The sequence below is a fragment of the Parasteatoda tepidariorum genome, chromosome 10, assembly GCF_043381705.1.
Source record: "Parasteatoda tepidariorum isolate YZ-2023 chromosome 10, CAS_Ptep_4.0, whole genome shotgun sequence".
Classification (NCBI taxonomy): Eukaryota; Metazoa; Arthropoda; class Arachnida; order Araneae; family Theridiidae; genus Parasteatoda; species Parasteatoda tepidariorum.
Genome location: NC_092213.1, coordinates 26250608 through 26265417, shown reverse-complemented (window position 1 = coordinate 26265417; position 14810 = coordinate 26250608). Strand labels below are relative to the sequence as shown.

General features: G+C 29.9%; 1 protein-coding gene and 1 long non-coding RNA gene across 3 annotated transcripts in view; one reads left to right on the top strand and one right to left on the bottom strand.

Annotated features, from left to right (window-relative positions):
* The window catches only part of LOC107441751 (Casein kinase Ialpha), a 66892-nt gene that overhangs the window by 44154 nt on the left and 7928 nt on the right, over positions 1-14810 (bottom strand). For both annotated transcript variants that reach the window (XM_016055115.3, XM_016055114.3), the window contains exon 2: positions 10651-10757. In XM_016055115.3, coding sequence (XP_015910601.1) covers positions 10651-10757 — 107 coding nt within the window. The remainder of the gene's footprint in view (positions 1-10650; positions 10758-14810) is intronic.
* Positions 11605-11966, top strand: LOC139426951 (uncharacterized). Its single transcript, XR_011638089.1, has 2 exons — positions 11605-11728; positions 11778-11966. It is a non-coding gene; the product is annotated as an uncharacterized lncRNA (long non-coding RNA).

Genomic DNA, 14810 nt, shown 5'->3' with positions numbered 1-14810 from the left:
GACCCGATGTACTGATTCTAGCTGCACCAATTGTCTGAGAGAGGTGTCCGAATAAAAACGAAAGCATTTTTTGCTATAACAAAGCTACAGAAATATCCCATGCAGACGTCTTTAAACTAGAATAATTTATCTATTTCACCCAAGGCTGAAGAACCTAATTGTAAACTAAAAAATCGAAAAGAGAACATAAATACGATTTCAGGTCTGACAATAAACACAGAAAACGTGGCAGAAACTGGTAAGGGCGAACATAAACTGTATTTTGCTCTTATGACAAAGAAACGTGTCATAGGCAGAAATTTATTTCAGATAAAAGGTTCATAAAAAGCTAAAAGCAGAACTCTCAGAGACAGGTGAGGAAAAAGTAAAGAAAGGAAGATGCAGGCCAAGGACAAGTTCCGAATCGTGGATTGAAACAATCGTAGGAGCGAAAACAAACATGGAATTGTAAATGCAAACACAATCTAAGAGATTTAAATAATAATAACTGACTAGGTTAAGAAATAAAAGAAGAAGAAAAAAACTTGGAAACGAGGTTAACGCAGAAAATGAATTTTAAAAATGAAAAGGCTTTACTATACGAATTTTTCGACCGCTACCTGTTTCGCAAAGCAGAAACCAAGCGAAAGTGATTTTAAAAAAGTGTAATGATTACTCGTGCCTACAAAACCGTGTAAAACAGGACATAGAAGACATCGAACGATTAAGTAACATGGTGTGAAGAATTTTATTTCTGAGAACCATTTATGAATTGGAACAATTTGCAACGATTCCTTTGTTACTGGCCCATTCACTTTCCAATCAGAAATTCTAGCAACAGTTAGTAAAGAACATTAAAAATTAGACATGCATTTATTTTTTTTAAGCATATCCGTTGATAAAAAAAAAACACTAAAAAATATATTTAATAAACAAGTTTACATATATGTATATCGTGGCCATAGTATTAAAACTAGGTAATTCTAAAACCTCCGATGGAAGTAATGTTTTGCCTCATTTCAAAAGGATCTAGTTCAGGGATGGCGAACTAATGGCACGAGTGCCATTTATGGCACGTGACACAATATTTTGGGCGCGCCACCGATCACAATTGTTATTGCACTATGAAGCATATGTAACAATTTAATTAAAATTCACAAAATAATAAACAATTATTAATAAAGAAATTAACAATTAAAGCTAAAAAAAACAATTAATAACCATAAAAAGTTAATAATAAATGACTAGTAAAAAAAATTAACAGTTCTCCATTATTTTGTGAATTTTAACTTCTTACGACCTAATAGAAGTTATTTGTCATTTAATCTGCAGCAACTAATGTTACTTTAAGTTGAATTACGCGTATAACTGAGACATTGCAAAATGTTTTTTTTTCCCATGTAAATAAAGAATTTCGAGTTGATGGTATTTAGTATTATTATTTTCCAAATAATCACATCACGAAACCAAAATTATTTGACGGCACGTCTATGATTTCATTAAACAATTTTCTAGAAAGAATGGCACGTTGGTGTATAAAGGTTCACCACCCCTGATCTAGTTCAAACATTTACTACGTAAATCTAAAGTTAGATGTAGATTATAGCATTTCTAAAAGTCCTACTTAACTATAAAACTGCCCTCATAACAAAATCTCAGAAAAAGAAATTTACAGAAAATAAAGAAAACAAATTTCTTCGCCTGCAAAGGTTGGGGGCAATAAAAATTTCAAACATACTGTATTGGATTTAGAACTTTCTTAAGTCATAAAAAAGTTTTTTTAACGCTACAAAATAAAAATAAAAATGTAAAGAAAAAAATTGGAAAACAAACTGTAATTAAGGTTTCTATATTTACCACAGAAAAATATATATATTTATACATAACTCGAAAAATATTGAAGGGCACTTTTCCCTACGTTCGATATGCACATATGCGAACAGTTCTTCCTACATTTAGTTTCACAACATTCCCTCGAGCAGGGGAATCGGATGCAGTGAAAATGGTCCATAAGAATGAATTCTAAAAAAATTCTAAACCCATGATTAAGGTGAACAGGCGTCCTCAAATCTTGAAGGCAGAAATCAAATTTCATTGATTGTCCTCAAAAGCTTTCACTCTTTGAGATCAGAAAATGCTATCAAATTTTAACATGTGTTCTCAAAATGATCTCGAATTTCTCAGAAAACACATTTTTTTATAAGCATTGAAATATCAATGGGAAAAAATTAGAGACGAGCATGGTTTTCTTGAAACAAGATAATTTCATCTTACTGTGAATACAAACGTAATGTAAAAAAGCTCCATGCTAAAACTAGCACATGAAAGCGACGTACTTGTCTGAAAATAATTTCAACAAAAATAAACATATTTTAATAATTGTGTACCCAATCGTTTTACATGACTTTTAATTCATATTATATACTTTAAAACTGCTTAGTGATGAAATCAAGTGAAGATAATTCTGCACCTGATATTAGTTATCAATTTTAAAAAATATATTGTTGCACTCATAAATTATTTTCCACATAAGTGACCTCAAGTTGTACAATTTTTCGAGCACTCACTACTGATTTGGCCTCAAATCATGGTTTACAAATCTGGACACCATACCCTTCGTAAAAATTTTGCTTTAGGGCAAGCTCTATGAAGAACCGAGTTGTTCTAAAGCAGGGCTGTCCAACTGGCAGCCCGCGAATCACATGCGGCCCGGCAACACATATTGTGCGGCCCACCAACTTCTTATTCAGGCTGATTGGCCTCTGTTTTCCCATTAAAATGTAAGCAAATTGTTTTATAAACCTTCTGTTCCATTGTTTTATAATTAATAATTCAACTATTAATTGTTATTGTATAAGAGGTTATTGTTCAACTTTTTCAAACTGCGGCCCGCCAGGTGATCAGTGACCGGAATTCTGGCCCGTGGGATCTTTGCAGTTGGACAGCCCTGTTTTATGCAACATCGTTGAGGTGTGCAGAATATACGAAAGTGAAAATGAGAAATATATGTACTTGTGAAAGTGCAAAATATCTGTATCATTCACAATACTAATTGCATTTCCTGGTGCAAAACAGATCGTTGTTTTAAAGATACTTAAACAAAAAATATTCTCGTTCTTAAGTTCACCAATACTTTGGGATTCCATTGAAATTACAATGTAACCCTAAATTACTTCGCTCAGTTTGCTGCAAGTATTTACGATATTGCCGAGTATCAACACTAAATAATTAAAAAAAAAATTATAATCAGGGGTCTGTTTAGAAGAAATTTGGATCCGTTAACGGACCCTTCACAAAATATNTTCAACTATTAATTGTTATTGTATAAGGGGTAAGAGGTTATTGTTCAACTTTTTCAAACTGCGGCCCGCCAGGTGATCAGTGACCGGAATTCTGGCCCTGGGATCTTTGCAGTTGGACAGCCCTGTTCAATAGCAACATCGTTGAGGTGCGCAGAATATACGAACGTGAAAATGAGAAATATATGTACTAGTGAAAGTGCAAAATATCTGTATCATTCACAATACTATTTGCATTTCCTGCCGCAAAACAGATCGTTGTTTTAAAGATATCTAAACAAAAAATATTCCCGTTCTCAAGTTCACCAATACTTTGGGATTCCATTGAAATTACAATGTGACCCTAAATTACTTCGCTCAGTTTGCTTTAAGTATTCACGATATTGCCGAGTATCAACAATAAATAATTTTAAATAAAAAACAATATCTTGAAAGAGTCTTTCGCAAAAGTAAAGTCAACAAAAAAAATGAACTCAGTATAAATAGAAAGTTATAACATTAATGGCGGATAAGAGAAATAATAATGCTGATGTATTCTGAAATAATAATGCTGACAGATCGAAGCTAGGAGCCACGTTGAAGAGAAGAAAAGCTGGTGAATGACTGCAAAAAAACATTAAAAAAGTTGGTCGACTAGAATATGGTTGCAAGTTAATATTATGAAACATGTTTAATAACTGCGTTCATTCAAGTGAAAAGAAGAAAAAGTTTTGACAGACAGCTAAGCAATTTCTTTTTTCGATATTATCCAGATGAAAGGATTTAAGCTCAAAAACCTTTATATTTGGCAATTATTTCGATGGATTTGATATAATCTACCACATTCTAGTTCTAGTGAAAGCAAGAATAAATAACAATAAAAAGATCTTTTTAAGGCAAAATAACTTATTTGATAAAGAGATTAATAAATACGCACCTTGAAAGCACATCTCAAATGCTTTTAGAGTGTTTTTTTTTTCTGGGTATAGAATTAGTTAATATAAAAACTGCATAACTAGTCATTAAAAAAAATATTTAATGCCCGTTACTAAAACCATTTTCCTTTATCTGTTTATTTAGTTATACTGTTTGGTAAACGTACATTTTATCAACTTGTTTATGCAAATAACTACTAAGTATTACCTAGAATTACTTAATAATTACTAGACAAGAAATTGTGTTTCAGAGCTTATTAACGGAGCTAATTTTAATTGAATTCCTACCACTTTCATTGAATTTCTTTTAATAAACCTTTGCCACACTCGGCATATAGCGAATGATTTATATATTCTCTAATTCGACAAATGCAATAAGCCTAAAATATTCAGACTGATTAGGAATTATTGGAGATTTTTTCAATCAGTCTAGTTCATTACAAACTTGCAGCAGCGGTTCATAAAAAGTCGAATTTTTCAAGTAGACTGCGATATATACACAGAGCATGCATTTGTTTGTAAGCCAGTTATGCGTGATCAACAAAACTAAATACAAATTCAATTAAGAGTTACTAGATATTTTCCAGTCTTAGTTTCTGTACAAGAAAATCTTATTTTGAAATTCGGTGTGAAAGCAGGAATGCCTTACTAAGATGTCTAATCAGGTATGCCAGACTGAGCATATACATATCTCTAAGAAATGCGCCGTTTACCTAACTTTAAACATGTGACCCAATTACAATAAAAAAATACTGATATAGTAGAATTAGGTCAATTTGTAGTAGTAACGTTAACGACTTTAAACCATCGCATCACATAGGACCATTTTTTTATCACAGAATTTTGACAGATATCAGATTTTTCTTTTGATGAGAAAAAATTGTTTTTCCTGATCAAAAATTACTGATTCAAGTAAAATAAATCGCACATCCAGACTTTTATATGAAGTATATATTAATAAGTTTCAACTAATGCAAGAAAAATTGGCAAATATTAACAGAATTTTTCTTTTAAACTTCATCGTTATGTAAGAGGTAGATAAATATCACGAAAACAAAATCTGCTATATGGTGACACCTTGCTTAAAGTTGTTACTACGAATTTGCTTTATTCTGCTACATATGTATTTCTTATTGCAACTGGTAATTGGGTCACGTGTTTAAAGTTTGATAAATGGGACATTTCTTAGCTCTGTGTATACGGCCACGGCCAGCCCGGCATACCTGATTAGACATCTTAGCCTAAACAGATCGAAAATTGCGGATTTAAGTAAAATAATAAATCACACCTCCACAGGCTTTCATATAATTTATATATATTAATAAGTTTGTGCAAACACATGAAAAATAAGCAAATTCTAACTGAATTTCCCTTACAAATTTAATCGCAGAGGCTAAAAAAGCACACCCTGTAAATTTCTTAATCTTGTCCCTGATAAATTAACAAAACAAACAATGGAGGAAATGAGATAGGATAAAAAAGATGCTTTTTTGAAGGAATAAAGTGTTGATCATGTTTTCAGGAAAGAGCCAAAAATAGCACACACTTCACCGTTGCAGAGGCGCCATCGATTTTCGAGATCAACAGCGCACGAATTCGAGGCAGTAGCCGTTCTTTATTTCAATACTCAGTTTCACCTTTTATTTATTTTTTTCCTTCCTGCTGATGAGAAAACAAGTTTGGGTTACGGATAATGTGAAACGTGGGAAGTCAGGATTCACAAATACAACCAAAGTTTTCCCCCACGTCAATCACGTACACCATTTGACTTGCGTCCATTAACACTTACAGAATAATAAAAAATGAGTTCGTTAAAACTGAACTATCGTGCAATGTTAAAAAAATAAATAAAAAAAAGCTAAACAGTAACCTAACGTATAAATTATAAATGTATTTAATTCTCAATTTATCAAGGCCACAGTTTTAAGTGCTTTACAGCTAAATTAAGACTCAAACTACAAACAATTTATTTCTGAAAATTCAAAGTACAGAACTTGAAAATGAGCTAACAACCTTAATAAATATTTTCTTTAAAAAATTAACTCTATTAAGAAATCGTAAATTTGGCGTGATTTTTCTTGCATCAAATTCATTGATAAATTCTCAATCTTTGCATTTTTTTATGACCCTAACAATGTAGAGCAGTATTTTTCAATAAAATTTAAAAGTTAGATCGCAAAGGATTTTCATTTATACAAAATTGTGATTTTTCCTCATACTGACATATTGGAACAATTTTGTAATTAGCAATATCTAATCACTATATCTATATACACACATATATGTTGCAACATTCATTCAGTTTTTAAACTAAGCATTAATAGCTAATGATATAAAATTTTAGTTTATTAAATATAGTTTAAGGGATATACAAGTTTTAATACACTAGGAGAGATTTAAATAACATTCTAAACGTTATTAAATCACTAACGTTAACCTAACACATAAGCTTATGTGAACTTTGAAACACGAAACAGTTATACCATTGACTTTCGCGTTATGATTCAGAAATAATTATTTACAGAAACTACATTCAGTTAATTAAATTTTATGCAACTACATTGCATTTAAGCTCCTTCGAAAATGAAAATAAATAAAAAGCAAAAAATATTTTATCAAAGATTTAAATCCAATTATGATAAAATAATAACTAACACTGCTTAAAACTTGTTTGCACTCTGAGGGCCAAAGAGATTTAATTGATATTGCATTAGCCCAAGGAGAAACCATGCGGCACAGCAACAACTGTTTTCATGCAGGGAACCAGCATTTTTGTTTACTGTATTGATTACTGGCATTTAATATTCATGTGTTGTTCTTACAATTGTGTATACTTCAAAAATGAAATTTTTCCTTTAGACAATTTTTTTTTTTTTTTATTAAAAACCCCGGGGTCCTTTTTCAACCCTGCCACTATGCTACATATAAACTACAAGCCATAACGTTAACTAGATGCTCACATAATTACAAAAGGTCAAAAAGATGTTCGATTTCAAATTGTAACCCCAAACAAGCATAATGAATTGATAAAGTAAACAATCACTCTCTCGAACGCATTTATCCCCCATGCAACCTAAACAACAAACGAGATCCATTAACTCTTTGTGGCATCGAACTGTTGTGTTGCCGATTGATTCTCAGAAACAAAGAGCCTGCAAACAGCTGATTCAACCCACGGAAGCGATTGCGAGAGTGATAAAGGCCTCACAGTTGAAACAAGAAGGTAAAAAGAAAGTAACAAAACCGCTTATAATCAAGTACAGGGTTAATGAGTAAGAATGCGTCCTCCATTTGAACGGAAGGTCGGCAGCAGATGTTCAGGCCAGCCGACGGCTGCTCCGGCATTACAATAAGAAAGTTTGATTTTATTTAAAGAGACATGACCAGAGATCAAACAGTGAAGGCTGCCTATTCGTCTCGAGCAAGAGTTCAAGGAAAATAAATAACGTTAAAAATAATACACATTTTTAAAAATAGATTTAATAATGCACCCCAAAAATTTTTCATACAGTGTGGTTACTTTTTAAAAATATAAGTGACAATATTACAATAAAAGGTATTGTATTGCACCTGGATTCATAATAATGAAAAATTAAACAAAAACGATAAATTTAGCCCCAGATTTATTAAAGTATAGACTTGGTAACAAAAAAAAGTTAATGAAAGCTAATTTTGAGCGATTTATTGAATTTGACGCAAGCCAGTTAAAAACTTACTGAACCCCAAGATACTAATTGATGAACCTACTGATTATTGAATTTCAACACACCAGCACCAAAAAGGAAAGAATGAAATGTATAGAATTTCAGTGTAATTTACAACTAATAACAAAAAAAATAGTAAAAATATGAAGGAATACAATACCAATTTGATTGAAAAGATATCAAAATTTAAGTGAATAATTTTACACTGCACATGAGCAGAAAACATATTAAGATCTTGAAATGATAATTCGCAATCTAAACCATTTTAAGACTCGCATTTAAAATATGATTTGCAATCAACTCCTTTAGGCAACTGTTTTCGCTTTTAAATCATTAGAAAGTTCTAAAAAATTTTTATGTTGGTATTTCGAAATAAAATGATTTTAAAAAAAAAATCATGATTTTTCCCAATATTGCTCTTGGGCACTACAACCTCTTTCGAACCCATAAACAGTCTCCTCTAAGTTTTCATTGAAATATTACGTGTAAAGCATTTAGGAAAAAGAGTGGTAGGATTTAATTATTTATGCTGACAATAGGGAATTAAAATCAGCCAACAGATAGAATATTTTTATTGTATTATTTATTTTCTTTTTTTACGTTCGATAAAAATGGTATTTTCTTCTGATTTTGTTTTGTACCGAAAACCATCGATGCTGATTAAAATTTTAATTAAGATTAAATTAAGTAAAAGAAAATATTCTATTACAGTTCTCCCAAACCTTTATATGGTAGGGAATCAATTAACGTTGGATATTTTTTCTGCTACCCTCTAAGGTACCTACGTCGATTGCTTATACTTATGTTATATTTTGCTTTTGATTCTTTGCGAAAGTCACGTAATTAATGTAATCTAAACATGCCTTCAAAAAATAATAGTTACTATCGCAGTATTGGTGCGGCTTTAGGTGATGTCTTTCAGTTTCCTGTTAACCTCTCGTTCATAGAAAGTCGCACAAACCCGAGGAAAATACACCACAGTAAATAAAATGGAAATAATTCAACGTTCNACCTAACAGAATTCTTTGCCGACTGTTTTCTTTATAAATGAAGAAAATAAAGTAAATATTTAAGTGTTGTGAAAAGAATCTTATTTAGTTGTACAAAGTACTTCAGTCAAAATTTGGGAGAGCCACGTAAGAGAATTGTATATATTAGATCAGAAACACATCATTAAAAGGCAGAATGTTTTGGTGTTTTCAAAACGTAAACAAAACAAAGCAAACGTTGCCACCGGCGGAAAAGAAATACAGCCAAAATTTGAGAGCCACGTAAGAGAATTATATATATTAGATTATAAGCATGCAGATTAATATTTCTCAAATGTTTATTAAAGACTATCAATAACCTTCAAACACATCTTTAACAGAATATAAATCGAGATTTTTATTATTATTAGTGCTTTATTTAGATGTCGCACAGAGTATACCTATATTCATTTAAATTCTGTTGAATAACTGCATATAAAAAAGTTCATAAGCAGCTGTGAAAATACTAACCATTAAAAAAAGGGCAACTGATTATTCAGTAAATATTTAACGCAAAGAATGAAATATTTTTAAATTCTAAATTAGTTCTTGGTTTATGCATCAGCTGAAAATGAATGAAATAAGCTGAATTATTTTCACAATTATAAATATCGGGAATAGTATTATCGCTTATACTTTCCGTGTGCCGATGGTTCGATGAATGGACATCTTATTTACCCCAAATTAAAAGGTATCGCTATTGGCGATACCTCCTCTTTTGGTATTTAACATTTATAGATGGTAGCAAGCCAGCAAAAAATAAAAATATTATATTATAACCCACGTTTCTAATTTTTTTTTCTTTTTGTCAGTGTTAACATACTAGAAGGCAAATCCATATTAAAGGGGTGAATATTAGAATTTTTGTCAGATTTTTGTGCATTTTTTCTCTCTCACATTTTTACATTTATATTTTTCAAAAAAAGTTATCTTTTAAGTGTATAATTAAATATATTTCATTGTATGTTCCAACCTTTAAAATTATCTTTCATCATATACACAACATTAAAGACAGTGAAAGTAACACTTCTCACCTACAAAATCCTTGCTTGTGGAAACTTTGAAATCTTAAAACAACCTTATTTTGCTTTCAAATTATTATTATTGCAATAAATATGCTTACATTTCTACATCATTTTATGGTCATTAAAAAGTTTTTAACACTTCTGTTAAAAAATTTGTTTAAATTTTTACATCCTATAAATGGGATATCAAATATCTGAACTACATAATTATTGAATGATTTTTACACTTTATTTTAGCATTCAATAACGTGCACAAACTAAAGTTTACAGTTCACACTTTCTTAAATATGAACATTATTTCCTGGACTATCTTCTTTCGTTAATTTAAAAGACAAAAATTGCTTTAGATTTTACATCGCAATACTTGTGTAAAATACACGAAATGTATAAGTAGCATGAAGCTCTGATGTAAAGAAACAAACTATGCAGAAGGTAAAAAAAATATGAGCTTTTAATTCTTTGCTGAACTGTATGCAGCAACGAAATTAAGTGATTTTCCATAGTAATACTTTTCCAACCTTGTACTTTTTTTTTTAATCAGCAGCAGAGAAAATTGTTTCCACAGTTTTATTTTTGTAACATTATTCGACTTATTTTCGAATAAAAATTCCATAATAGCTGGTATTGAAACAAATATCACCAATATATAAGCATGCAACAAAACTAATCAATTTTTTTAAAAGAGAAAACACTACACTAACCTTATATGAGGTATTCCAACACCACCTTGTAGAATCTTGTATAATTTACTTTCATATAGTAGCTGAGGATGGCGAGCTTTAGTCGATTCCAATTTTACAGCCACTTCCTAAAAATAATAAATGTGAAAAAGGTTTACATACGCAAGTTCATATATATCTAAATCTGCACCAAATATATATTCAAATTTTTATGCCTTAGTCATTTTATTTTAATCTCAAAGTAACAATAAATCATTAGAAAGAGGTTAGCAATATAAACATCTTCTACTTAGAGACTGTGATCTATAAAAACCATTATATTTTAATTGAATATTTAGAACTTTAAAAAAGTTGTACTATGCATTCAACCTGTGAGCAATTTCACTTGGCAAGAGAAAATGTAAATTATAATCTAAGCACAAAAAGCTTTTCAAATAATAAATATGTTTTCACTTTAACAGGAAGAAAAAATAAATTAATTAAAATAAAATTTTACCTTGTTGATTTGTGCTTATTAGAAGCTTTAAAAAAAATTACATTATTAATAACCTTTTTTTATTAGACATCTATCATGAAAGTAAAAGTTATGTGTGTTACTTTTTTATAACTCCAGAACAGCCTGTGATGGGATCCTAAAATATCAGTCTTAAAAATCATCCCAGTTTTTTCCAGGGCAAATGAGGTGTACTAAAAAAAGCGTTTTTAACAGACAATTTACAGCTTTACTAAATCAACGATTCAAAGCTTCCTTGAGAGTTTAATGCATGTTTTTTAAAAATTATTTATCTGCAGTTCCTTTATTTCAATTAAGCACTTCAAGTAAAATCAACATGGATAGCTTTTGTGACATATCATATGTGGGAGATATGATATATACTGTATTAGTATTTTGAGAGCTATATGAAATCTCATTGTTATTTTGTTTACAGATACACTATATAAATACCTAAATAAGTAAAGCAAGCAGCAAAAAAAGCATCATTGGAAAAATAATGGGCATGTGGTATATTTTTAACTGTGATGGATTGGCCTCGAACAATTTAATAACATGTAAAATTTGGAAATCAGTTTCAGTTGGCCTCGAAAAATTTAGTAAAAGGTAATATTTGGTAATCAGTTTTGGTTGGTCTCAAACAATTTAATAAAAGGTAAAATTTGGCAATCAGTTTTGTAACTCCAGAGCCATATGTACTAGAATCCTAAAGTTTGGTAAAAACATGAGGAGATTCAACCATTCTAATTAAACATACAAACGGTGGAAAACTATATATTACAGTTACACGATTTTTATATATTTTTAATGTAAGCAAAAAGCAAGATAAAATTTTCTAATCATACTTAGCTTAGTTCACTTTCTTAATGCTATTTGTTTTGGATGTTTCCTTGCTTAAAAAGAATAATAAAAACAATAATTAATAATAAAGATTTCAACCCATACAAAGATTGTAACCCATTCATCAAAATACCTAATTAGGAACTACTACAGTAAATGCAACTCTTTAAGTTAGCAATCACCTAATTCAACCTTTGCTTATATTTTAAACAGTTGAATATGAATACAGTGAGAGCTATAATACCCTAGATCAAATATGCTTAGCTTGATAGGCAGTTTTAGATCAAATATGCAAATATGAGTAAATTAGATCAAATATGCATAGCTTGATTTGCAGTTTTTTTTCTCTCCGGAAAACTGTTTTCTCTTCAGCAAAATTGCTACTCCAGTGATTTGTTGATACTCAGGAACTATCAATATAGTACATTCTAATAAATCTGAACTACCAAAATTTCAATATGGTACATAAAAAAGAAAGGTCTGAACAGGTAATAAAATGGGAAGATTGTCATATTGAATTCACATTACACCAACTGCAATCAACAGGACACACAAGTCCTACTCCCGGTACTCGAACTTACAATAAATTAAAAATTAAAAGGTTCCAATATTTGAAAAATCTTGGTACATTTCTGATATTTCCTAGAAAAATATTTGCACTATCTTCCTCCTTCTTAATTTGATCTTTTAAAAAAAATTTAAGAAATACAAAGCATAAAATTATTAATGTAATTAAATAATCTCTTGATACTTACAACAAAATTTACATTAACATAATAAAATATAAAAAAAAATTTAAGAAATTTCAAGTCTAACAAAAGTTTGACTTTCTTTTGGTCAAAGAACCATTTATCTATGGTTTTGAGAGAAAGAAAATTCCAATTAATCATCATAAAATCATTCAATGTTTGCATTAATGATGAATTGATAATTTGATGATTAATTATTAGTTTATATTAAGTTACTGTGACTGAAGCCACATGATGTGAATGTAGGAACTGCATCATTTCCAATTAGTTGGTTAGGGGGAAAATTTTTTTGGTTAAACCATGTTTTTAGAGGAAATTCAGAATGAATATTAGGGGAGAGTGACTCACCTTGGGACACAGTACACCTTGGGACATTTTTATTTTTGGTCTTAAATTTTAAACTATCTTTTAGCTCTTTTAGATTCAGATAAATGTCAGCATCACCTAACCTTGGAACATATTTTGATTCTATTGATTAAGCAGGTAAGAATTTATTAAGATTTTCATTTTTTGAAGCATGTTCATTTACTTTCATATAAAAGTTTAATTAGTTGTAGAAAGAAATTTTAATGAAATTATTTTTAATAAAAGATAATATAACGAAGTAGAAAGCTTTCTTTTTAGAAGTTATCAAATTTAATTGTTCTAATGCTAAGCCTAAAAGTACATTTTAAAATATCCTATTAAGTATATAGTGTACTCTTTGGGACAGATGGAGGTGGCCCACCTTGCTTATTAAATATAGATTTTTTACAAAAAGATATTGTGCATGCAAAGTATTTTTTAATTTATGTAATCCGTGTTTATTAATAGCTATTATTTCTTATTTTAGGAATTCATTAGACCTAACTAAAGACAAGAATAAGAAGCAAAAAGTATAAAAAATAATGCAGCAGTTCATGGTAACAATGTTGAAAAAGCTGCTGAATTCTACAGTATTAATAAGAAGACTCTGAACCGCCATTTTATTTCCTTTAAAAAAAAAAGAGAGCAGCCAAATTCTAACTTTAAATATATTTTAAATATACAGAGTCGCAAAATATTCACAGATGAGGAAGAAACAAACTTGGTACACTATATGTTACAAGACTCCAAGTACCATTAAGGATTAACAATATGTGATGCACATGCACTTACATATGAGTGTGCTTTGCGAAACGAAACCAAACTGGGAGAAATATTTTAAAAAATCTCGGATGATGCGGATTAAATGATTAGGATTAACATAACTCAGAATTAGTGAGAAATACATTCAGTAGAAAACTAGTAATTAGAGATTTATGCAATGATAACAGTGATGACGAAATGAACAGTGAAAGTGACAACAAAATATTTAACGATAAGATAAAAGTTTATCTACAAAAAAGTAGTGAAACAAGATTATATACAGGAGATTTTGCTCATAATCTCACTAGATTTGCTCAACAAATGGATTTGCATACAGGAAGTCGAAACTAACAAAATAAAACTTTATTAACAAAATTAAAAAATGAAAATTTATTTAGTTATAGTATTTTTAGAAAATTTCTACTTAACTTTTCACATCTTTTTAACTGTCCCAAGGTGTCCCACTAAATGGTACACCTTGGGACAAATAACAAGGTAACTAAACATTTTTTTAAAATTTTTTCATGACAGATACAAAATCAAAACCTAGTTAAAAATGTTTTCAAATGTTACAAGAATACCAGGAAAAATTTTGACAATATTTGATCAAAATAAAAAAATGAAAATAAAAAAGTGTCCAAAGGTGAGCCACTCTCCCCTAAAATAAAAGAATCGTACTTGAAAAGTTAAATTAAGTCACTACTGAAAATGTATTTATCACCAATCTGTCCGAGTGATTATATTTTACAATCCATGAAAATCTACATTTAGTGGTTAACTTAGTACAAAAAAATTTACGATTCAAGCTTGGCTTTTTCTATTTTTTCAAGTTTAATGCAAGCAATAGAATGGCTGTTTTAAAGAGACACTGAAACTTAGTAACTTTTAGAAAGCAAAAGCAGGATCCAATATGTACAGTCCGCAAAAAAAAAAAGATATCACCCTGAATAACTTTCGTTCTAATGATCCGATTAACAATTTTGTTTTATTAA